The sequence below is a fragment of the Hydra viridissima genome, unplaced genomic scaffold (genome assembly GCF_058129835.1).
Source record: "Hydra viridissima isolate aposymbiotic clone 2 unplaced genomic scaffold, HvirCarnegie_v1 scaffold_6, whole genome shotgun sequence".
Classification (NCBI taxonomy): domain Eukaryota; kingdom Metazoa; phylum Cnidaria; class Hydrozoa; order Anthoathecata; family Hydridae; genus Hydra; species Hydra viridissima.
Genome location: NW_028324305.1, coordinates 2,120,593 through 2,146,141, shown reverse-complemented (window position 1 = coordinate 2,146,141; position 25,549 = coordinate 2,120,593). Strand labels below are relative to the sequence as shown.

General features: G+C 32.5%; 5 protein-coding genes across 5 annotated transcripts; 1 reads left to right on the top strand and 4 right to left on the bottom strand.

Annotated features, from left to right (window-relative positions):
• Nucleotides 1–1,381: 1,381 nt before the first annotated feature.
• LOC149886594 (uncharacterized) lies at nt 1,382–2,903 on the bottom strand. The gene is made up of 2 exons (XM_090091818.1): nt 2,800–2,903; nt 1,382–2,699 (listed from the first exon to the last, which is right to left on the bottom strand). Exon 2 carries the CDS (start codon nt 2,469–2,471, stop codon nt 1,659–1,661), a length of 813 nt encoding a protein of 270 aa, XP_089947944.1. The 5' UTR covers nt 2,472–2,699; nt 2,800–2,903; the 3' UTR covers nt 1,382–1,658.
• Nucleotides 2,904–14,170: 11,267 nt separating this feature from the next.
• On the top strand, nt 14,171–14,969 carry LOC149886593 (uncharacterized). The gene is made up of 2 exons (XM_090091388.1): nt 14,171–14,322; nt 14,393–14,969. Exons 1-2 carry the CDS (start codon nt 14,171–14,173, stop codon nt 14,967–14,969), a joined length of 729 nt encoding a protein of 242 aa, XP_089947514.1.
• A 4,486-nt stretch (nt 14,970–19,455) lies between these two features.
• On the bottom strand, nt 19,456–22,920 carry LOC149886592 (uncharacterized). Its single transcript, XM_090090835.1, has 9 exons — nt 22,633–22,920; nt 21,410–21,520; nt 21,159–21,281; nt 21,006–21,071; nt 20,532–20,654; nt 20,179–20,351; nt 20,018–20,082; nt 19,779–19,873; nt 19,456–19,660 (listed from the first exon to the last, which is right to left on the bottom strand). Exons 2-9 carry the CDS (start codon nt 21,513–21,515, stop codon nt 19,560–19,562), a joined length of 852 nt encoding a protein of 283 aa, XP_089946961.1. The 5' UTR covers nt 21,516–21,520; nt 22,633–22,920; the 3' UTR covers nt 19,456–19,559.
• A 542-nt stretch (nt 22,921–23,462) lies between these two features.
• Nucleotides 23,463–24,233, bottom strand: LOC145195859 (E3 SUMO-protein ligase ZBED1-like). Its single transcript, XM_090091387.1, has one exon. It carries the CDS (start codon nt 24,231–24,233, stop codon nt 23,463–23,465), a length of 771 nt encoding a protein of 256 aa, XP_089947513.1.
• Nucleotides 24,234–24,281: 48 nt separating this feature from the next.
• Nucleotides 24,282–25,308, bottom strand: LOC149886591 (uncharacterized). Its single transcript, XM_090091386.1, has 2 exons — nt 25,252–25,308; nt 24,282–25,208 (listed from the first exon to the last, which is right to left on the bottom strand). Exons 1-2 carry the CDS (start codon nt 25,306–25,308, stop codon nt 24,282–24,284), a joined length of 984 nt encoding a protein of 327 aa, XP_089947512.1.
• Between the last annotated feature and the right edge of the window lie 241 nt (nt 25,309–25,549).

The following is a 25,549-nucleotide window of genomic DNA, read 5'->3' as shown; positions in this document are numbered from 1 at the left end:
TATCCTTTTCTTTTTCATTAATAATATATCTAACATTTTTATAACAAATAAAATCAAGATGACAATAACTCCAAAATAAATCTTTTTTATTAATAAAGTTATAAATTCTAGATTAAAGTTAGTTAATAATCCAAAAGAAAAGATATATTTGTTAACAATCAAAATGCAAACAAATGCGTTTGAAACAAAAAATATATATCAAACATGAAAAACAAAAATTGAAAAAATTTTAAATAACTCATTTATTTTAAGATAAAATTTTACTGAAAAACTTTCCCTTTCTCCCACTATATTACGGCTTATTCTATTTGTATTCATGTTTCTACTTATTCTTTAAAGAATTATATTTTTAATTACTAAAGCAGTTCTCTTTTAAATAAGTATTTAACAAATTTTTCATAAACAAAATTTGAAGTAATGAAGTTTTTCTTTTTTATTAAGGCCATAATACTTAAAATACTTCTTAAAAAGATTGTGCTTGAATGATAAATTAAAAATGAAAAGTTCTGATTTTTTCATTTAATTGCAAATTAAATATAAAATTATTGTATATTCTACTAAATCCTAAAGGATTACTTTACTATATAGTCTTTACAACTTATATTTATTTTTTAAAAAAACTTTGTTCCTCAAGCATTACAGCGTCATCTGGAAATTAAACGGAATTTATTTATTGATCTCTATGTCTCTTAGCCATCAATAATTCAAAGCAATAATATTTCTTTACTGTTGTGAGTTTTTATTTGTCTCATTTAAAACATAGCAAAAGCAATGCGTCGAAGGAATTTAAGTAATTAAATCTTAATACCAAATACAATATAGGATATTTCGTCTTAGCTTACTCATTAGACAATGAAAGACAGAAATAGTTTTCATAGTTTTACTTCTCCATATTCAAAAGAAATATTAACTATAACAAACCAAAACAAAACAAAACAAAAAAAAAGACATTAAATTGAAGTTAACGAATAAATAGTTTCAACCCAAAGTTTACTAGTTGCATTGTTAAACCAAAGCTTACTAGTTGCATTATTAACCCAAAGCTTACTAGTTACACTATTATCCCAAAGCTTACTAGTTACATTATTCACCCAAAGCTTACTAGTTAAATTGTAAACCCAAAGCTTACTAGTTACATCGTTAACCCAACGTTTACTAGTTACATTGTTGCATAAAAAGCTGACTTTGTTGTATCAATTTTGGCTCTTTAAACTTTAAAACTTAATTTTTATGAACTTATTGGTTATAAAATAGCAAAAAGTAGAAATTCTTTAATCATAATTATTAACTAATGCAGCAAAATATGAACCTTTTATTAAAAATAGATATAAGGATCAAATATAATTTTTAAAATAAAGCTTTTATCAATAACACAACACAATTTAAAAGCAAAATATTGTTAAAAATAATATTAATAAAAAAGTTAATCAAAAAGTAATATTTAACTTTTCTTATTTAAGTCCAATTAAATACTCCATTTAAAAATTCAATACTGATAAAAGAAGGAAAAAGGAATAGAACATTTATACTTTAATCCTGAACCAACCAATTAGCTTATCCATTTGTCTTCTTTCAATTAGCTTATCCTTTTGGTTAATGCAAGCATTAGTAGTTGCATACTATTACTAATGTTAAGTAAATTATTTCTAACTAAGTGTTCAAGACGAAAGCATTAGGTATTCAAACTGTCTTCTGTAGCTTTCCATTTTATCTATTGCTGAGTTATCAAATATCTGCTTTATTAGCTCATTTGTTTTCCCCCATTGACTCTTTTTCCAAACATCCCCGTGTAATAGATGAGTATCTTCCATACATTTTGCAAAAGCGATATCTCGAAACCAATGGGCACGGTCAATACGTGCACAAGGCCAGTCGGTGTTGAATTCAATTAAGTGATTTCCACTATTAAGTTGGAACAAATAAAGAATGTAGCTCATATATATCTGGTCCACATACCAAAGTTCATCACCGTGAGAAGCTTTTTTGTAAAATCCAGCACCAAAGTTGCTAATCTGCATATTGTAAAACTCTTGAATATCAGCTTGTCGAAAAAAGTTTCTGTCGAAGCCGGTTCTTTTTTCATTTGGAAAGGAAACTTTGACTTTCGAATGAACGGAAGTTGTTGATCTAGATATTTTTAGCGGAAACATTTGTCTCCAAAATGAAACTGACATTCCCACATGACACATTGGATACATAGGAAACGTGATGTTTTTGAAGCTTGTTGTCCCACAGCAATTTGCATTTGTTATTAATATTTTTTTATGATTCGGAAGAACGACTCGTTCTTTACGTATTACCCACAAATCTGCATCAGAAGTTATTAAATAATCGTGAGGATCAAGTTGTTGAAGCAAAGATGCGGCATAAATGCGTATCAATTGCGAAGTGCGAACTTTTAAGTCTGATGAAATGTCTAAATAAACAACCTTGGCTTTCCATTCCAAAGCAGTTGTGATAATGTGTCTCATTAAACGTTTTGCTTTCGGCTGAATTTTATTATAATCTATCACAAACAAAAGAACAGTCTGAAATCCTATTCTTTCCCAAGCAAGAACAGAAGTCACTGCATGAAACACATAGACCCATTCGAAATTTACTCCTTTAGCTTTGTTCGGTACGGAGACAGATATAAGAACAATGCTCTTTGTTGGTTTTGCAATAATTGCTGCTGAATGGCTTGTGTGCAGATGATAATACTTAGATATAAATAATATTCCAACACATGTGAAAAGTAAACCAAAAAATTTTGAAGAAAACATTTATTAAATACTAAAAACAGAGTTCTATTAAGCTTACTTGATTTTTGTTGAAATTTTGAACCGATTAAGCCGAGGTCAGAATTTAAATGATTTGAAATTATTTCTTTTTCAATGATATCTGCGAATTTTTTTATTATTGGGTTAGGAAGCATATTAAGCATTCCTTTTTACTCTTTAATAAGATTTAATTGCATTTTTAGCTTTACAGCTTAACAAAGCAGTTATAGATTCCAGAACGAAAAAAACAATAAAATAGTTAAAATAAACCAATTGTTTTAAAAATTGTACAAAAAACGAGTAGTCCCAATAAATTGCTTATCAAACCTACTTAGACAATTGATCAAAAGATGCAAAATATCAACTTCAAAAATATACTCATACATTAATAAAATGCTGAGAGAGGTATTAACCACCACATTAAAAGTGATCGTGCTTTACAGTGGCAAATCTGCCTTTAGCATGCAAACAAATTGCCCCTCAGACATCTCATAATTGAACTTGATGGTCCAACATCAGGGGCAGATACTCTTACAGAGATGCCCATTGTAGATTTTAATTTACAATGGGCATCTCTGTAAAAGTATCGGCCCCTGATGCAATTTGGTTTGAACCTTAGCAATGCCAGACAATGTTTAGAAGGGTTTGATCAGAGATAAATGTGGAAAACAGTACAGCACTAATCACTAGAGAATTTCCCGAGGACAAAAAACTACTAAGGCTCAGACCATGTGGTCATAGAAGTTGGCTGACCATTGCATGTCGTGTATGTTGGCTGTAGACTTCTACAACAGGACCTTCTGAAGTACTGACCACTATAACTTTTTAAATTGTAATTGTCTATGCTACAATGCGATTCCCAGTAAAATATCATGAACTCGCCGTCAAGGGTCCCGAGAATCTCCTTATTTTGATGAAAAAAGCGAAATTATTAAGAAAGTTAAAGAAAAGATTGTTCAAAATTGCATTTAGCGAAATGCACTTTTTGCACATTCGGAGAATTTTTTGAAGCTGCAATTAAGAAAAAAGTCTTAAATCAAGTATAGTTCCCTAAACAAAAAACGAAGAAAGAGTTAGTAAAATAATGAGTGATTTTTAATACTAATCAATATTTCAAACAATAAATATTTTACATTAAAATCGCACTATAAGCTTTTCTTATATATTTTAATAAAGCAATTGACTTTAACAATTGAATTAACCACTTTTAAGACCAATTTAATTGATGATTATATTTTCATATAAGTCGTATGTAACAGCATACTATTTCTACATACATACATATTTGGTCTAGGAATTAATTCGTGCGGTTTGACAAGGGATTACGAAACTAGCTTGTCTCAGCGTTTCGTTTAGCCACGCATGCGTGCGTGGCTAAACGAAACTAACATGAATTAACATGAAGAAAAGTGCTACCGAAAGTCATCGTATTTTGGTTGAAGTTTATGGTGACTGTGCTCTAGCTGAGCGAACGTGTCCGAAGTGGTTTGCACGGTTTAAAAGTGGTGATTTTTGTTTGAAAGACCAAGAGCGACCAGGACAGCCGAAAAAATTTGAAGATGCAGAATTGGTAGCATTGCTTGATCAGGATTCTTGTCAAACGCAAGAGGACCTTGCAAAATCGTTAGGAGTTGAACAATCAACAGTTTCCAGACGCCTCAAAGCCATGGGTATGATTCAAAAAATGTCTCATTGGGTTCCACATGAATTGAACGACAGAGACGTGGAAAGAAGAAAGACCATTTGTGAATTGCTGCTTGAAAGACAGAAAAGAAAGGGATTTTTGCATCGAATCGTTACTGGTGATGAGAAATGGATTTATTACGAGAACCCTAAACGAAAAAAGGCCTGGGTAAAGCCAGGTGAACCAGGTCCATCACAACCCAAACGGAGTATTCATTGTGCAAAGGTTATGCTGTGTATATGGTGGGATATGAAAGGTGTGGTGTACCATGAGCTTCTGACACCTGGTGAAACTATTAATGGAGAACGTTATCGACGACAATTAATGCATTTGAAGCAAGCTCTGGTCATAAAACGACCAGATTGGGGTAACAGACACGATAAACTCATTTGAAGCATGATAACATTTGAAGCATGATAACGCTCGACCACATGTTGCAAAACATGTCAAAAACTATTTGGAAAATGTCGGATGGGAAGTGTTACCCCACCCGCCGTATTCTCCGGACATTGCTCCTTCTGACTACTACTTGTTCAATTGCATGAATAACGATTTGATTGGACAGCGCTTCACTTCTTCAGAAAATATCGAAAAATGGGTCTCTGATTGGATCACTTCTAAGGATGAAGCATTTTTTCGACACGGAATTCGTAAATTACCGGAAAGATGGGCAAAAGTAGTGAATAGCGATGGACACTATTTTCATTAATGTATTCATCCATTTAGTTTTTGAAATAAACTTTCAATTTTCAATTAAAAAGCGCATGAATTAATTCCTAGACCAAATACTAGGGTACTTGCTTTTGAGGAAAGTTTTGAACTTCAATAAACTACCCCTTGAAATGTGGGATATTGGTGATAGAAATAACTTTGGGATAAAATTAGCCTGATCGGACCACTTTTGTGCCTCCCCCAGAGCCCATTTAATTAAAAAAATGGTCAAAAAAACGCCAAAAATGACTATTTTCGATAAGCTAAGGGGAGGTGATAATACAAAAAAATTTTTGAACTGATTTTTTTTATATAATACAGGTATTGATTTATATTAATAAACAAAAAGGGCAGTTAAGGCAGAATATGAATACTTTGGCTGTTTTATTATGTTAAATAGTGTTAAAAATCGCAAAAAAATGAATTATTTTGCCGCGAATTATAAGAATGATGAAATACTTTGTTTTACACTTTAATTTTGTTTTTGATCAGTTATTTTCTTTTCTCTATTATATTTGTGAGACCATTACAATTTTACTCGTTAAGATTATAATAGTTAAAAAAAAAATACTTATTGCCCTATCAAATTTTATTCGCATTATTGTTGCCGAAATTTATGAATTTGCAGTTTTCTTGAATTTAACAGGTACGTTAACTAATTGTTAAATCTGTATGTTAACTAATTGTTAAATCGTTAACGTACTTTCTTTCTTTTTCTTTTTTTGAATATACATTAAAACTTATTTTTGAAAGTACTAATTATTTATACATTTATCCATGTTTTATGACTTATGGTATTTTAGGCTTTTTGATGAACTTTAAAGGAACTGAAAACAGAGATGAAGAAAGAGAGCTTAGGTCTAAAAAAAAGTTTTTATCCATATTGGGGAAGCTAATCCAGTTATATCAGGTGCTATATTGTAATTATTTTGATTGATAATTATATACTTTTTATTTTGCATTACGATGAAACATTGTATGCGTAATTTAATGCATACACGAGTACTTAATAGAAAAAATGATAAGGCTATTGTTTATATTAATATGTTTTCCAAAAAAAAAAAAGCTTTTAGTATAAGTAATGGAATATTGAATTATGTATATTATTCACATCAACAAATAAATTTTTTTTTATTGTTAAGGTTTGCAACTTCCAACAGGAATGGAAATATTTAAAAACTTTTACCACATCAAATCTAGACTGGAAAAAAATTTGAAAAAGTCATCAATACTATATTGCATGCCTAATACGATGAAAAAGAATCGATGTAAAAATGACAAATGCAAATGCATATTATCTTTGATTAAAGCTCCTTGGATTTCCAATAGTTTCTGACAAAACTCTCAGAAAGCATCTAAGTAGCTTAGAAAAAGAATGCTAGAGTTTAAAAAAGCATGAAAAGAGAGGATCAAGTTCAAATTTAAAAAACAAAATTATTTCATATAGAAGACAAAGAAAGTGTTCTGAATTGGTACGCCAAATCTTAGACGTACCATAATGAACATCAAGAAAAGATTAGAAAAAGACAAAGCCGTCGATTTGAAGTTTTTAGATGATCAAGAAAGCGATAGAAAGTTTATTCTCGGAACCGAGGATAAGAAATATAGTCAAATGTCTAGAGAGAGTATTAGAAAGAAAAAAAGCAAAAGGAAGCACAACACTCTACCTGGAACCTAGAGATTGGACAAGGAGAAAAGAAAAAGGAAAACCAATTACGTGCACAATTCCTAAGGATATTGACAGTGGTAGTGTTGCTCTTGCAGCATCAATTAATGATATATCTCCTGCAGTTCTCCGGAAAGTTGTCACTTCTGTTGTTCATAAATGTTGTGTGGATGTAAGTAAACTTCATTGCAACATTTCAGCAGCCTCATCACATTTGAAAAAGGTAAACTTAAATATAAGTAAACTAGCCAGAAATGACATTAAAGCTGCTTTAAAAGCCTCCAAATATCCACCTTTTATTCATTTTGATAGTAAAACCTTATTTGAATTAAAAAAAGGTAAGCGATTCAAAAATGACAGATTAGCAGTTCTTTTAAATACTAATGGAGAGGTTTATCTTTTCGAAGTACCTTCCCTAGCATTATTCTCAGGAGAAGATCAGTATAAAGGTGTGATGAATCTGCTTAAAGAATATGAAAAAGAAAGAAACATCGGAGGCTTTGATACAACTTCCAGTAATACTGGACACTGTTCCAAAAAAAAGCTTCCCACCCAAACCTTCTGACCCAGAGAAACCCTCTTGAAGGATGATAGTATGTACCTAGTAGATCAAAAAAATATTAAACTCAAAATCACTGATTGGCGTCCGAGAGAGAAAATTGCATTTAAAGTTTATGCTATAAAAGATAAGGTTCAAAGAAAATAAAATCATATGAATTTAAAAAAATTTCTATATTAAGTCAAAGTAACTCTACAAACATAAAAAATAATGCAATTAAATTCACTGTCAACGAAAATTTTTTTTCTGGAGTTAAGCGAATAAAGCCTTCGGAGTTATGTAGCACAACACAAACCCAAAAGTAGCGTAAAATTCTGGAAAAAGACATGTATATGTTTGTTTACATTTGTGTTCTTTAGATTTGTGTTTGTTTAAAACAAAAAACATTTTTCTGACAAAATACCTATTAAGGCAAAGACTCATGAAGAAAACCAAAAATGTATCTGCTTTCTTTGTTTCAAAAAATCTTCTAGAGCACTGACTGACCATATGAAACACAGATCACAGGTTACTTTACAAAAACAGATTGATTTTCAAGACCCAAGTCCCTCTTGGTGAATGTGTGGCCTGTAGATCATCACTTAGAAGATGTGATGAAGGTCAGAAGGTCACTTTGACAGAACTTCACAACTTTAAATCAATCAGTCTAAAAACACTGAACAGAACTTCAACCTGTGATTGCAAGATTTGCTCAACTGAAAGGCTTTCTGGAAAAACTAAGCCTACTTTTCTTGAAAACTCATCCAGCCAAGGTTACAAAAGCTCAAAATACTGTAGAGAAAAGATGTGCAAAATGCTTTTCAGTCATTGGCCGTGGTTTTGCTCATGTATGTACAAAGAGTACTCCACACAAGAACTTGGTTGAAGTCACATCAAAGGACAGACTTGCTGCTGAAACCGTTGCATTGTCAGTCATTTCTTCATCTGAAACATCTCCATATAGAACAATTCATCTCAAACAAGCACAAAGAGGCAGTCCGTTTCCAGTCCTTCAAGGTAAATAATGTTTTAATATGATTAAGAAATATAATTGGTTTAAATAATAGTTGAGAATCTTGATAACCTTTTGTAATTTATTTGCAGGTTCATCACGATCCAAATGCCTCTTTCCAGAAAAAGAAGTCCTTGGTGCTGAAGACTTATCAAAAGTACAAATGAAGACTGGTCTTTTACACTCTGGAGTGCAGAAACTGGTTGCAGAAACTTGCATCTGAACTTACTCACACTGACGTTCTGTTTTCATCAGAAAGCAAATCAGCAGAACCAAAAGTAGTTGCACATTGCATAAGTGCAAAGTCTCTTCTAGAAAAAATGGTGTGACATTGATGCAAAGAATCTTGCAAGCTGTGGAACTCCTCGAACCTTTGGTTCTTTCAAGAAAAACTTTGAAGCTTTAATTGCCTCTGGAGGTGATAGCAAAAAAGCAAAAAGGTTTAACAACAATATAACAGCTTTTTGATTTTACAATTAAATAGACCAGTGCTTGTTTGTCTGAATGTTTGCAAGGTCTTGGGGTTTTAGAATCACTTCATCACCAAAGAGTCTTATTGCACAGGCAGCGCCAGATGATTTAAATTAAATAGAAGGTATAAATAAATTATCTTTAGGTTTATGTCATATACAGAAGTTTAGGTTTGATTTAAAAGAGTAATATTTCCAATGGGTTAGTTTTATTGTCAAAAATGTAGATTTAGATTCCTTTCTGGTAAAAGGTTTGCAAGCCCTAGTTACCTTGAGTGATTGGCAAGGGTTGCCCACCACCGCTTTGTGCGATTATTGAAGAAATGGCTGCTGAAGCAATCTATTCACTGACTTTTAAGTCTTTTGAAGCTAATGTCTTAATATTTGTCTGAATGTAAACTGATTTAATTGATGAGATACCCCTTTCCAATTAAAGAGAGGCAATTAGAGCATCTTCTTTGCTCCTGGGACGGCAAAGGCTGCTGTGGAAAATCAAGTGGATGGTTATGCAATACTTTCAGGTGTCTAATTTAAAAGATGAGGCAGTCACACTGCTGCCCTCTTGTCTCTGGCCTAGGCCTAACGGCTGAGAAATCAAAAAGTGAAGGGATAGAGACTTTATTGCCATTTTTCTATTTTCTCAGAAGTAGTCTGAAAAAATCATTCATCCCAAGTGGGACTCGTGTGTCAGAAAAGTCAACGTTATCAGGAATCAGACTCTTTACTTGGTCTATTAGAAATTTTTTTAGCAACATTTCTTCATTCAGAGGAAACAAACTGACTTTCAACAATCTTCATGATTTTTCGCTAAGTTTAGCATTTTTGCGCTGTGCATCAAGAGATCAAAATATTAATACTAATCGCAATGCACTTTCCCGTAATTTGTATAAAGATGTCAATATTTTATCAGGGATGTGTCAGCAATACTTTATTTTAAAAAACATTAAAAAAAAAAATTTGTTCATTTTTTTTAGCAAAAGCATATTTTTAAAATTGAAATTTCTTGCTGGGACGGTCACGAAGTATTTAAATTTTATGATTTTTCTTATCAGTAATATATGTAGATTTTTCCCTCTAAAGGGCTCATTCAGGAAGTTTCGGGGTGATTATTTCCAATCTCAGACCGGTGTGGCACACGGTCTTTCAAACTCTTTTAATAAGCGACAGGTTATAATGAACAAGCGCAGTTGGATTATGAAAAGTTTAGAACTTTTAAAATGGCTACGGACCTTCGTTACAAAATGAATTTTTACTTAATGAACAATTTTTCATTACTTATCGCGTTTTTTTAACATCGTTTACGTTGATAACCTGTTTTTAGGCTGTAAGCAGTGTTTTGGTAACTTAATTTTATTTGGAAGTAAGTCAATATTAGTAAGTAAAATGAAAGGGGAATAATATTTTATGATTCAAGAGGATCTACTTAAAAAAAACTTTTTCTTTGATTTGTTTACAAATTTGGAAGTCTTTTTACTTTTTTTTTGAGCGGTAAAACTTAAAAGTTTTTCTACTTTTACTTATATCAATCTTTTAACTTTTTATTACTTAAAAACAATCTGAGCACTCAACTTTTTTCTTGTTCGAAATTTACATCTAACCATTGTCCTAAATTGAAAACATTTTATTTTTATCGTGAAATAAAATTTTTCCTCATGTAAATTACTAGACTAAATGTTTTTATTAATTTAAAATAAAATCTTTTACTTTATATTCAGTTTATTATTGATTTATTAGCTTAATTTACATCTTCAATACAAACACTATGTAATACATGTGGTAAAGTTTGACGGTTATTCACAAGAACTATCCAAAAAGTTTTATTATTTTTAGATGAAAATCCAAAGCAAGAATTTGAATATTCATTACAGGGTCTGTGGATTTTTGGTTCGGAAGAAAAAGTATTCTATTGGAACAAACCAAAAAAATGAAATCGAAAAGGTTTTCCATGTCATGTTGTCAGATTTAGATAAAGTTCACCGATCTAAAATTTGTCACAAATATTATGATGCCATGAACAATGTGATCAAAATAATGAAATCTACAACACTTCTTTTAAATATGAACTGGAAACCTATTGTAATGAATGCTATTGTTGTCAGCAGGTTGAAAAACTCAGTAAAGGTTTAAATGTTGATAAATCACTAGAACAAAACAAAAATCCTTTTGGTCGCCCTGGTATTGGTAAAAAACTGTGATTATTTCTCATGATTGCTACCGTTAAAGAAAGCATTGTGAAAGCACATGGCTCGGAAATAGATATTGAAGAACTAAAAAATGAATTCAATCCTCATTTACACCTTTGCTAGTGTAATTTATGTGGTAAAATACCAAAACAACCAACAACTCTGAAAAAATGTGAATACTTATTTTGTTTTTTTTTGTCTTGTAGAAAAAAAAAATGTCAACCAACTTAATGAAACATGTCCCAAATGTTGAACTAAATTTATCTGAAAAAAATATTTTGACTTTGGCATGTATATGTAAAAAAAGTTTAATGCAATCAAAGAATATGATTTTATATACTAATTATAAGAGCATCTTCTTGATAAATAATTATTAAAAGCACAATCGGCCTCATTGTTATCATCACCGATGTTCTCATTTGCATCTAATTTGTTTTTATCATCATCATCATCATCATCATCATCATCATCATCATCATCATCATCATCATCATCATCATCATCATCATCATCATCATCATCACCACCACCATATTCATCATGGTAAAAGAAAAGGTAAAAGGTAGGTAGAAGTAAGCCAATCAAAGTTACTGTTGTGCCATACGAAAATTTACAGCTGAATATTTTTTTAGGTGAAACTGATTAAAAATTTAATTGAAAAACAGCAAGTTCGTTTGATAAAAAGCTTAAATAGTCAACTTAATTTTTATTTTACTTTTCATTAATAAGAATGTAATCTATTAACATGCAAATGGTGATTTAAAAAGTATGACAGCGGTGATATTTCATTTCCACATTTTTTATATACAATCAAATATAGAAATGAATCACCAGCAATTAAATCACTATAATTTTTTAATACGATGATAAAACTTGAAAAAGAGATTTGACCAAGCACATAGAACGAGTGCATTGCTAGAATGCACAGAGAACTAACCAAAGAGTGTAGCTCTGAGAAACACGCACCACAGTAGCATGTAAAAAAAACCCGAAACAACCCACGTTCGCATCCAAAGCAGAGACTAGATACTGGGAACTGAGAGTTCAAATTAAGTAAGAGCACTCAGTTATAGAATGAATCGGAAATTATAGAATATACGGAAACAGTTTGATAATAAAGTATGTTTTTATAATATGTTCACAAATGCTGAAGAACTTCAAACTACCTGGTTACAAGTAAAACAAGTTCAAATTGAAAAATTTATTGATTCTATGCCATAATTGATGTTCTGAGGTTATAAAGAACAATACCAATAAGTACTGATCTAAATTGCTTGTAATGATATATTCTTAAAAATCCTTTTAGTTCTGGAGTTGAAATGATAATATATTTTTTCTTTCTGGCTTTTTTTTTTTTGTTAAACTGCTGTGTGATTTATGTATCTATCATAAAATTGAATCTAGATTTTATTTTATCTAAATCAGTATTTTGTGGCATTGAAATTACAGCAGCAGGTAACGTACTATAATGTTTTCTGAAAGAATTGGGCTGAACCTAGCGTCATCATAGCATCGTTATTCTAAATGTAATTCGAATATTAGAAGATTAACTGTAAAACATCTTCATCTTTAATACGCTGTTCCCCGATAAGAGCAAGTTGTGATATCACTTGGCTCCCAGTGATTCACCTGGTTCTATGTATTTCTGCTACTACGTAATCCTCAGTCAAATAGCTCGCGTATATCTCTTTTTGTATCTCTTTTCGCGTATATCTCTTTTTGTACCGAATGCAGTTCTTGATAATTGCGGTTTTCATCATTATATTGCTTCACTTTCGTTTCCACTTTTGTTTGCACTTTCGTTTCCACTTTCGTTTCCACTTTTTTCGCTCTTCTAAAAGAAGTTAAAAAAACTACTTTTTGTGTTTTTTTTCTTTTTTTCTTTTGTAATTCTTTATCTTGTGATAAAATAAAGATTTACATAGCTTACTTGCAAATTACTATGCGATATATAACTAAAGCCTCTAACATAATTACAATACCGGATACAGCAGCTCCGACAGCTACACCAATACCAAATAAATTACTCTTTGGAGCTAAATCAATTCAAAAAGTATATGATAGTTTAACGAAAACATTTTTTTTATTTCACACCTAGTTATTCAAAAAATTTAGTTATGCTAATAACTATCCCCCATATGGTTCCAGGTATTCCGTATCTGAGAATGAGGAAAAGATCAGCAACCAAAGGCCAACTAAAGCCAAAAAGTTTTTGATCAATTCCAATTTGCCTAATGTTCTAAAAACTACATGTGATGTCTTAAAAAACGTTCCTTTATTCATCAATTGGTATACATATTAGGGCAGGCCACACTGTCATAAAAATTTTTCAAAAAAGATATTTTGATGATTACTGCAATAAATACAGTTCCTTTAATCATTAAAAGCATTTTTTTTATAGAAAAAGATTTTTGTGGGATGTGTCTGAGTACTTCCGAAGTTTCTCTTTATATTTATAATATTATACTAAAACATGAACAAAATACTTCGATGAAAGTTATGGCAACTTTTAAATTTATTCTGCAAAATACTTATTAAGTAATTGCGGAATGCTTCCTTTTATCATAAACAATGTTCATAAAAAGACATGATAATAAACAAGGTATAATAGTTAATTGATGCTCATTTTTTTAAATTACAGTTTATATGTGTTTCAAAGTAAAAAGACGATGAAAAGAGCGTCACCTCTTAAACAGAAGAAAAAAGATATTAAATCAGAAAAATTAAGAAAGCTTGTGAAAAAGAAATACAGGAAAGGTTTAAAGTCAGCAAACAAAATATGGTTGGTTGGATATTCTTTAGAAGATTTAAAAACAAGCTCTCTGCCCACTACCAGAAATGTTTACAAATTTTTTAGGTTAGACTTAACACAGTTTTAAGCCTGGCTGACATTACTTTAACCATTTAAAAGTTCATTTAAAATTTTAATTTAACTTGTGTCTTTCTTTTTAAGGTATCACTTGAAAATTATTGATAGTTCCTATGAAGAGTATTCTAAAGTTACGGAGGCATTGCATGCTCAAAGTAACATTTCAAAATCTAAGTTAGCTGCAATGCTTACTATGAAGTCAGTCAAACTATTCTAGGATAAAGCCGATACTCCCTCTAAGCAAGACAAGTACAGTATTAAAAACATTCTAAAGCTACATGAAAAATGGAGGTTGCTTACAAAATCTATCAGATACTATCACTCTGGTTTTACCAAGAAACTTTATTTCTCATCAAATGATAAAGGCAACTGCAGACAGAAAGATATCAAACCTTCAGCTAATGATGAATACTTCTGCTTTTCTATTTCTAGGTTGGTTTTGTATTAATAAAAAAAAATTATTATTGACCAATCTTTAAACTTTTATTTTCATTTTATGCTGGGGGTGTTAAACCTGAGGATGTGAACATTTCAATAAATACCATAAGAAGATCAAGAAAGCTAAATAGGCAAGTGATGGCAAGGAAAGTAATAACAGAATTTAAAAATAAGGTTAAATCAGATTATTTGACACTTCACTGGGATGGGAAACTTTTGAAACAAATCTCTGGCCAAATGTTTGAGTATTTAACTGTTTTAGTTAGTGCCTTTCCTAATTGTGTTGAAGGCAAAATATTATCAATAAAACCTTTACAGTCTAGTACAGGACTTGCTATCTGCAAGACAGCCTTAGAAGACTTAGAGGAATGGAATCTTAAAGCTAACATTGTTGCCCAGGTATTTGATACGACTGCTTGTCATACAGGAGTTAAGAATGAAGCTGCAATTCTTCTAGAGGAATGCAAATCAATGAAAACTCTTCTTTGGCTTGCTTGTCGCCATCATATTTTAAAATTAATCCTAGGAGCATTTTGGAACTCTTTATTTAAAAAAGAAACAAAAGCTGATGTTATTATAGATATAAAAGATTTTCAGAAAGAATGGATTAGCTCCGAGAAGGTTACACTTAAAAACTGAAATAGATCCCTAGATCTTGAAAACTCTTTTCTCAAAAAGAAAGTTGCAAAGCTGAAACTTGGGGGGATTGACGGAAGGGCATCTTTTCGTCAATCCTGGGGTCAGTGACACCAGTTTTGGTAGCTGTGGTTTTGTGAGAGGAATGCTGTATTTCGTCTCTCGTATTTACTGCAGTAAATCCATATTATACAGCCTCTCCGTGGCGCAACTAGTAACTTAGGCAACTAAGGCTAATGTATAATGGGTCTCCAAGGGTAAGGAGGATAAAGATCTTATCCAAAGTCCATCTCAAGGTGCTGTTGGGCTAACGATCCAACAGTGCTGATGGAACATTTGACTTGTTGCTGCAGCTAAAAGAGAAAGTGACGTGCCCCCTATCGGAAAGGGGGGAGCAACAGTCAATAACAAAACAGGAGTAAGTGGTGGTTCGGAGGTATGTGTGATCGTCCACCCGGGCGCTGGTGGCACTTGGTTATGTCACTTATGTCAAGCGACATTTAACACCGGGAAAGATCATAGGTTGCACCTCGCCAGAACGCATCAGCTTCTCCGTCTCTCCTACAAGTGTAATGCATGCTCTTTCGCAAATGAGACCATGCGAAGTGTGGGTGTTCACATGCGGTACTGTAAGGGTGAGGAGGAGGAAACGGAGAAACGGTTCGTTTGCGCAAACTGTTCCTTCGGATCGGACTCTCTCTCAGGACTGCAAGTGCATCGTCAAAGGAAACACCCTGTCGAGTGGAATGAGTCGCTGCCGGAGAAAACGACGTTTGCTTGGTCGGATAGGGAGCTGAGGGAACTCGCAGAAAAGGAGATCTCTCTGCCGCCCGTAAGGGCTGTGAACTTGGCTCTCTTTGAAGAACAGGGGGACGCACGGACTCTGTACGCCATTCAGAAAATTCGTCAGGGTTCAAGATACAAGGGTATCTTGCAGGAAATGAGGCTGCAGAATGCGCGTGGGGGAGCGGACCATGCTGGGGCCGACGGCGATGGTGCCAACCAAGAGCATAGTGACTCTGGATTAACGGCTTCTGTTCCGATTACAATTGGTAACATCCTGATTGACGTTGGAGTTGACGAGGAGGTCGAAATTAATATCTCGACTGACGAAAATTTCGTCGACGCGCCGGTTTTACCGGCTGATATTAGGTCGAGTACACCCGAGGAAGCTATTATCCCTGAGTTGGAGGAAGTACAGCAGATGTACGTTGACAAGCTAGAGGTAATACCTCGGCTTGATACTACTCCGAAAAGACTAACAGAAGAGGTGTTCAGTCTCGAAGCATATGGCCGCATCAGAATCGGCGAAGTGAAGGATGCACTTAGGGCAAGCAAAAAGGATTCGGCAGCGGGTCCAGACGGCTTGCTACTAAGGGACGTGCTAAAGGTGAGTCCACTCTTATTGTGTAACATCTTTAACAAGTGGTACTTACACGGAATCCCCGTAGAAGAAAATAGATGTCGCACAATACTCTTATATAAGAGTGGCGATCGACATCTAGCATCCAATTACCGACCCGTAACGATCGGCAATATGTTAAACAGACTTTACGCCAAAATCTGGGAAAGGCGGATTAGAAAGAATCTGCGTCATCATGTGAGACAAAAAGCATTCGTCCCTGTTGACGGATGCTTTGAGAATGTAAAAACCATCCAGTACATTCTCCAGTCTTACAGAAAACGTAGATTAGAGCACAACGTCGTATTTATCGATCTCGCAAAGGCCTTTGACACGGTCCTGTACGAGTCGATAGAAAAAGCGTTGTGCCGAAAAGGCGTTCCGTCTGGTGTAGTAAAAGTAGTACAAAGCTTATATGTGGGAGCTGTCACGAATATATCTGTTGGGAAAACGAAGACCAGGGATATACATATTAATTCTGGAGTCAAGCAGGGATGTCCCCTGTCACCCCTCTTGTTCAACCTCGTGTTGGATGAGTTGGCGGAAAGACTGGAGGCATCTGGCTGCGGATTAGAACTAAACGGACACGTCGTCTCCTCCCTCGCCTTCGCTGACGATTTCGTGTTGTTGGAGAAGGACGCGGTGGAGATGAACGCTTTGTTGAGAGTGTGTGGTACATTCTTTGGGGAGAAGGGACTCTCTGTAAACCCAGAAAAGTGTCAATCGCTGCGAGTACTTCCCGTAAACGGTAAAGGAAAGCGGTCAATGAAGGTCCTTACAAGACCGCATAGATGGTGGAAAGTGAACAACACGGATGTTGAAATCCCATCTATGTCATATGATCAGCTAGGTAAATATCTTGGTGTAGCGATTGACCCAACTGGTAGAGTTATGCTTCCGACTGAGGAATGGAAGTCTTGGCTAACCAGGTTAGCAAGATGCAGACTCAAACCCGAGCAAAAAGTGAAGACCCTGAGGGACGTGGTTTGTTCTAGAATGAACTACGTACTCCGAATGTCGGATTCCGGCATTTGCGAGCTTCGGCGGTGGACACGGCTTGTGAGGAATTGGGTCAAAGACATCTTACATCTTCCCACATGGTGCAGTAGTGACTGGATGCATCTAAGGGTGGGTCTGGGTATCCCGGACTTCTCCAAGGGCATCGTCATTCAACGTTTAAGAGCCTCTGAAAAGATGGCACTGTCGGAGGACGGGGTGGTCCGCGTGGTGGGTGCTGGGCTGGCACAGAAGAACGGAATTTTGTGGAATAGAGCAGGTCTACAGGGGATAGATCTGGCGGCTGCGAGGAAATGCTGTGAAGTCAGAAGGGCCGATAACCTTGGTAAAACTACCAACGGCTCTGCCTTGAAGACTATCGCGGTATCGAACTCGGTCAGTCGAGCCTGGATGATGGATACAAACTTGAAGTCAGGCAACAAGATTCTGATTTGGAAGGCCATGTCCGGTTCCATACCTACAAAGATCAACCAGTCCCGAGGCATCCCCAATCAAGCTCTTAAAAAATGTCGGAAGTGCGGAATTACAGCAGAAACGGATTGTCACATCTTGGCTGGATGCCACACAAGCGGAGATGCGTTCTCCTGGCGTCACAATTTGCTTTGCAATAAACTCGCCAAAGAGCTTAGGCTCAGCGGCGGGCCAAGCAGGCGGGTTTGGCGCGAGAGAGCGTGCCTCGCTAATGGCAGGCACTATAAACCCGACATCGTTGTAAAAGATGATAGTGTAATAACTATCATCGACATGACGTGTCCATACGAGCGGTCGGCGGATTACCTTGGCTTGCGCGAGGATGAGAAGGTTACTAAATACGAGCCACTCAAGCGCGACTTAACTTGGACTCGAGAAATCGAGGGTTCGTGCGACGACACTGTCGAAAGGGTTGAAGTCATCGGAATTGCTATAGGGGCGATCGGAACGATCACGAGTAGGACCCTCCGGAAGCTAAAACAGCTGAAGGTGGCTAAGATCGCAAGATCACTACAAATGATCGCAAGTGACTGCAGCGCGAGAGTCATTCGTGGACATCTTTCGAGGTGAAAACGTTGACTCGAACCTGCTTAACTAGTGCTTGGGAAAGTCGATACATGTATCAGAAAAGCGACTTGCTGCAAGGATGACGGCTACAATAGTACCCCGATGGTTGCATGTCAAGAGGACGGGCGATGACCACTAAAACTGTCAAAACTCATGTGTTCTTACAGAAAAAAGTAACATCTAAACGTCTACGAAATGATTATAAGGAAGCAGCGGAATTAGCATTTAATCTCATAGGCGGACCAGAACCTAAAATATGGAAAACTTGTGGAGCAAAACATCATGCCAGATGGGTGTCACATTTATTGTATGCACCAAAGATGTTTATCTTTAAAGAAGATTTACATAATTCTGATGTAGTAATATTAACCCAGCAAACAAAAAGACGTCTTTTAGTCGTCTTAAAGAGTCTTTTCAAGATCGAGGAAGACGTGTTAAAGATGTCTTAAAAAGGTCTACGTTGTCCGTCGAAAAGACGTCTTACTCAAGACTGTTTAAAGACGTCTTACTCAAGACTGTTTAAAGACGTCTTACTCAAGACTGTTTAAAGACGTCTTACTCAAGACTGTTTAAAGACGTCTTACTCAAGACTGTTTAAAGACGCCTTATTGAAGACAGCTTAAAAACGTCTTGCCTAAGACGGATTACAGACGCTTTATTCAAGACGGTTTACTGAATATAATCAGCACACAAAAGACGTCTTCTAGTTGTCTTAAAGACGTCTTATAAAGATCAAAAAAGACGTCTTAAAGATGTCTTAAAAAGGTCTACATTGTCCGTCGCAAAGACGTCTTGCTCCAGATTGTTTAAAGGCGTCTTACTTAAGACGGCCTAAAGATTTATTTAATTATGTTTTAAGAAAACTGTGTAGTATTAATGGTATATTTAGGTTGCGATTACCTATTGTATTAACAACATTAAAAACACTATTAAGCAAGTTCAAGTTCGTACTTTGTATTTTAGAAACATTATTAAAGAAGAAAAAGAAAATTATTTAAAAAAAAAACCAACGCAAATAATTTAAAAAGGTACATATAATACAGTTAGTTGGATTGTTACCAAGTATCTTTCTATTTAACAATTTATACAACATATAATAATATATACAATATATAACAATAAAAAAGAATATTTTTTTATTTTGTTTTTTGCCGTGAATGAGCATTTTTACAATACCGTCCAATTTGCTGTTTAATTTCAGCATTTGAAACCTTTTCAAATCTTCTTTTTATAACTTCTAAAAATCAAATTAATAATGTAGGATATATTTATCAAATATATTGGAAATAAATTTAACTTAACATAGATTTTTAACTAAATTAAAAGTTGAATAATTTAAACCTATTTTAGATTACCTTCTATTAAGTCATACAGTTTAGTTGATAACAAACCAATCTTTCCACCAGAACCTTTTAAGTTGAACTGTGTCAACAGGTTATTTGTAAATAATCTTAAAAACATATCGAATAAATGATAAAATTTATGAAAAATATTAAACAATTTATAATTATTGATTTCCATAATTACTATACATGAAAAATATATTTACCACAAATACGAAAAATGATTCCTATGCAAAATGTAATAAAAAAACCTATTCATGACCAATCTTGTCAGTTGTTTAAAATCTTCTGCACCTAAAAAACTGAGCTGTTTAACCTAAATAAAAGTTTGGCAAAATAATTATAAAAAAATAACTATTTTCACTTTTAATTTATATGGATTATAAAGATTTACATATGGATAAAGATTTACCAAATCAAGTCGAACACAATCATCCTCTAAACTTTTGATAAAATCCTCATACTCTGCAATAGTGTCTAATTTCTTGATTGCAAAATTACTATTGGATTGTTTGTTTATAGCTAAAATAAGCTCCTGGTTTTCAAGAACCTTTGAAACCATCTTGAACATCATGTGTTGGTATTCTAAATTATATGAAGAAAATGAAAAAAGAAATATACAAAATGCAAAACATTTATTAATACATTTTCAAAATTGTTTACAAGTATTATTCTTATACCTAAAAAAAATCCAAATGTGAGAACAAACTCTCCACATTTTACTTACTCCAAATAAAAAAATCAAGTAAATGTTAAAAAGCTTACTTCCAACTTCCATAGGAAACTTATTTTTAAGTAACTTCTCAGATCCAAGCGCTTGAATCATGGTTTTTTCTTGTATGTCTGTTTTCTGAACCTTTTTGTTTGGTTCTGATGTATGAGGTATAACTAAAGCAAAAAAAAAATTATATATATAAATAATAAAAAGTTACTTTTTTAATCTGCAACAAATCTTTTTAAAAAATTTTTGGTACTTTGTTATTATTAATACATTTTTTTCTTATTTTAGGCTTTAGCTCCTCGAGACCACAAAAGTTGATAGGTAAGAGGAGGGGGATTATAAAATTTTTTAGTTTAGAGTCTATAAAAAGAAATTATATATAAAAAAAAATTTGATTGTTCCATTTCAGTTGATTGTGAAGGTAAAAATAAGTGAGGCAAAGATAAAGTTAACAATAAAAGAATATTCCAACTTTAATGAACAAAAAATATAGTAGAAATATCAAAAGTAATACATACATAGTGCACCAGAATATGAAGGTGATTGTTCCTCTGTAGTTGAATGTAGAGGTAAAGAAGTTTCAGCTAAAAATAGGAATTCAGTAATAGTGTAGATTAAAAATATATAAATTCTAATTTTGAAAAAATTGAAAATTAAGAGACAAAATGTACCAGAACACAGATTAGATTGTTTGGAAGTAGATCCAGATGACAAATTAGAGTCAAAAGATCTTTTTAATGGTTTTTTCAACACAGATTTAAAAACTGGCGGAGGCAAAGGAAAGTCAAGTAACTCTAAAACATAATAGTTTTATTTATTTTTCTTTTAGTATTTATACAAACATATTAATTTACAATATAGATTTGACATTAAACAAATAAAAATAAATAATTAACATAAATATAATTAAATATAATTATACCATTAACATTACTTTTCACTTTAAAGGTATCTTTGGAAACACAAATATCAATTTCAACTTCTTCCTCTGTTGCTGTGGTGTAACAATATTCTTTTAGTTCTTCCATATTATCTAAAAGAATCAAAACTTTTATAAATCCAATATAAAAATCAGATATTTTGCCAGCACATACATGGTGGCAAAATATTTGATGTTTATATTGGATTTATAAGAGCTATAATATATATATATATATATATATATATATATATATATATATATATATATATATATATATATATATATATATATATATATATATATATATATATATATATATATATATATATATATATATATATATATATATATATACATATATATAACTTTATTTTTAACTTTATTTTTCTATTTTATTTGTTTTTTACAGTTTATATTTTTGTTTAAAAAGATAATCTTTAATTGAAATTATCTTTGCTTTATTTAAAAATGTATTTAAATGCAATTATTTATCATTTTTTGAAATTTAAAAAAACCACTTTTTAAGTAAAATTCAGTAAATGAACAAATAAAAGAAATAAAGTTAAAGAGCTAAAAAAGTAAAATTAAAATAAAAATTATCTAAGAGATTTAATTTTTTATAACATTGTTTCATTTCTTTATTATTTAGAAAATTTATTAAAGCTACCATTTTTTTAATTGTTTTTTAGTGGTGAAGTAAAATATCTTAAATATTAAAAATATTAAACAGATTTATTTAAACTGCCCACACAGTTATTTTAACGCTGTTTTTAATTCCTTTTTTCCTTTTATTTGTCTGTTTTTTCAGACAAATTAGTGCTCTTCCTTGTCATTATCACCATAATTATTAACCTAATGATTTTTTTTGTTCCTTTTCATTCCTTTATAAGTTTTTTAAATTAAAAGACAGTTGTCTTTTGTTATTGCTACTTATTTCTGTTATTCCAACTTATTATTAGGTTTTTGTTGATAACTTAACTTTTTTTTTATATTTATTTTTTTATAGATAATTTCAATTAAAAATTATCTTTTTATACAAAAATATTAACTGTAAAAAACAAATAAAATGGAAAAATATAGTTAAAAATAAATCATTATATATATATATATATATATATATATATATATATATATATATATATATAACTTTGGATACAAGATGCAAATTAATTAAACATAATAAATATAAAAGATTTAATCAAAAGAAATTTGAATTTAAAAACCTTTCAATTAATGTTCTATTTCATGCAATAAAGGAAAGCATGCAAGACCTCCCTTCCAAGGTAGAACAACAACCTTTCGGCAAAGATTTTCCATTTTTAACTCAACAAACTTAACTCCAATTTCATCAATACTTGGTATGAAGAAAATTTGAAAGATTTTAGACTGAATACCCAGTAAACATGCTTTAGTTGGTCCAACTGACGGGCCAGTATTGGCTATAGTTGGCTGACTGTTGGCATTTCTTGCCAACCATTAACCGACTGTGTACCGCGGGTTTTTGAATCGTAAAAGTTTCCCGTAAGTTTTATAAACGTATTTTAAAAATTAGTCGCATGGTCTAAGTGAATTTATTTTTATGATGACACCATTGTTGTACTTGTACTAGACATTTTAGCTCTATTTTAACTACTATTAAAAGTTAAAATACAGCTAAAATGTATATGTGCGTGTATATAGTAGTGTTTATGTGTGTATTTCTGTATGTATGTATTTCTGTATGTATTTCTGTATTTCTGTATTTCTGTATGTATGTATGTATGTGTATAATATATATATATATATATATATATATATATATATATATATATATATATATATATATATATATATATATATATATATATATATATATATATATATATATATATATATATATATATATTAGGGCCCTGCGAATCGGCATTTTTAGTTTCGAATCGAATCTCGAATCGAAGCAGGTCTTGATTCGCGAATCGAATCGAATCACGAATCGAATCACTAATTGAAAGAAATTTAAGTTTTTTATCTTTATTTTTATGTATACTATACAAAATATTACAAAACTTGAATGTTATTTGAACAAACTCTTTTTGTTACTTCTAGCCCAAATTAACCGTTCCGCATTTTGCTCGGAAAGACTATTGCGTTTACTGTCGATCACTCCTCCTCTCACAGAGTTAACTCTTTTAGACGAACAATTTGTAGCTTGAACAGCAAGAAAATCAGTTGCAACTTTTGATAATAAAGGGAAAATGTTACGTTTGTTTTTCCAGTAGAGAATAGAACAATCTGAACGTCCCAACGTTTTCTCTTCGATGTATGCAGTAGTTTCAAAATTTAATTGCTCATCTAAAGTTCTTTTCTCTGGTAGAGTACGATTTTTAGAGATATGTTCAAACATTTTATCAAAAATTCCATTTGCTTCAGATGACAAATTTGCTACTTCGAGTTGAATTTCAGCGGGAATCATAGTGATATTTAAATCGTGTTTTTTTCCAGATGTCATTAGATAAGATTTTACCATTTGTTTCTCTGCCAAAGTAAGCATTTCTGATTTAAATCGAGGGTCTAAGAAAGTAGCGGTAAGAAAAACGTCTTCACTTAAATCAAACCTCATTTCCAACTGCGTAATAAGATCGTCAACAAATTTACCCATCCTTCTTTTATCCATCGAGCGAAGATAATTTTTCAAAGTTGTAATGCACGGATAAACTAAACTAATGCTTACGCTTTTTTCCGCACTTAGTATAGTGGTGGCTTCAGATACTGCATTAAAAATAGGAGCGACTACTGTTAATAATTGCACTTGTGTTTCAGTTAGACAAGTCGGTGGCACTTTCATACAGTTTTTTTTTGTGAACACTCAACTAGAGCAATCTCTATAGAACCATTACTTTTTTAAAATCCATTCCAATAAATTAGAAGTGCTGTTAAAGCGCGTTTCCACATCCATTGGAGGCTTTGACTCAGGTTTTCCTTGAGAAATCTGATACTTTTTGAGAGCTGCCTGTCCAACTGATGATGAGTGAAAAAATCCTACTATTTTATGAGCCTTGCTAATTAATGTAACAAGAATTGGTTGGTTGTGTATAGCTGATTTCACACAAAGTTGGAGTTTATGAGCACAACAGCCTAGCCAATCAATCCCAAGAAGTTTAAGTGTGCATGGCATACTAGGAGTAGTATCGGTTGTAGCTCGGAAAATATTATCTGAAGTCAAGTCAAATTTTGACAGCACGTTTCTTAAAATTTCTTCAGTGGAAGTAGCTTTGTAACAAGCATTTATTACTTCCAGATTTACAACTGATAAACAGCATGATTCTAAAACCCAAGAGGATGAAATAAAGTGGCAAGTAGAAACAAGAAAGTTATCGCCATTGTCGGCTTTAAAGTGATCAAAAGTGATGCTAGGTTTGGAGATTAACTGGCTTTTTATACTTTGTTGGAAGTTAATATATAAATCATCGACCATGTCACCTAAATTTCGAGATAAAGTGGTCGGGTGTGGTGGATGATATTGCCCTTGAGTAAGCACCGAGCACAGATTAATAAAGCCAGATCCAGAAGTTGTCTCAAATGATCTTCCATCTTCAATTACAAATCTAAGCACTGCATGGTCGTAGTTTTTTTTAATAACTCTATCTATTGGAGGTCGAATAAAATACGAATTTAACGAGGAACTTGATGATTGCTCGATTGTGTTATCGGAATTCTTTTTTCTTTTAGTAGCAGATGTGCGCTTTTTTGTTGCTTCTACGTGTAGTTTTTTATGGTCACGTTTTAAATGGTTCCATAGATGAGATAAAGTTCCAGTTTTCTGAACAGAATACTTTTTGTTGCAATTTTCTTGTTTGCATTGCCAGAATACTCCTTTTTTTTTCAAAGAGTTCTTTAACTGCCAATTTTTTAGAAGTCATTTTATAGCTTGATGCGAAAATAGCTTGATGTAGCACAAACAAAAAGTATCGAATTTAAAATTACTTTAGTGAAAGCGAAGTTAAACATTAACGACTCAAAAAATAAAACCTAACTTTTGCGTTACTAATTTGCGTTCCGCTCTGTTTAAATCCCTAATCGACAATTAATTTTAATGAAAAGTATGTTTACGTTCCAAAATTACTCTACCGCAGAATTTTCTGATAACATAAATATTGATAT

Bases quoted from the DNA above. Each gene is read 5' to 3' on its own strand.
- LOC149886594 (XM_090091818.1), bottom strand. From the start codon at position 2,471: ATGAGACACATTATCACAACTGCTTTGGAATGGAAAGCCAAGGTTGTT.
- LOC149886593 (XM_090091388.1), top strand. From the start codon at position 14,171: ATGAAAAATGGAGGTTGCTTACAAAATCTATCAGATACTATCACTCTG. The intron at 14,323-14,392 runs AGGTTGGTTTTG...TTCATTTTATGC, and splicing joins ACTTCTGCTTTTCTATTTCT to TGGGGGTGTTAAACCTGAGG.
- LOC149886592 (XM_090090835.1), bottom strand. From the start codon at position 21,515: ATGGAAGAACTAAAAGAATATTGTTACACCACAGCAACAGAGGAAGAA. The intron at 21,282-21,409 runs GTATAATTATAT...ATTATGTTTTAG, and splicing joins AGTGAAAAGTAATGTTAATG to AGTTACTTGACTTTCCTTTG. The intron at 19,874-20,017 runs GTTTTTTTATTA...TATGTTTTTAAG, and splicing joins ACAAGATTGGTCATGAATAG to ATTATTTACAAATAACCTGT.
- LOC145195859 (XM_090091387.1), bottom strand. From the start codon at position 24,233: ATGAAAGTGCCACCGACTTGTCTAACTGAAACACAAGTGCAATTATTA.
- LOC149886591 (XM_090091386.1), bottom strand. From the start codon at position 25,308: ATGACTTCTAAAAAATTGGCAGTTAAAGAACTCTTTGAAAAAAAAAGG. The intron at 25,209-25,251 runs GCAATGCAAACA...TATTCTGTTCAG, and splicing joins AAAAAAAAAGGAGTATTCTG to AAAACTGGAACTTTATCTCA.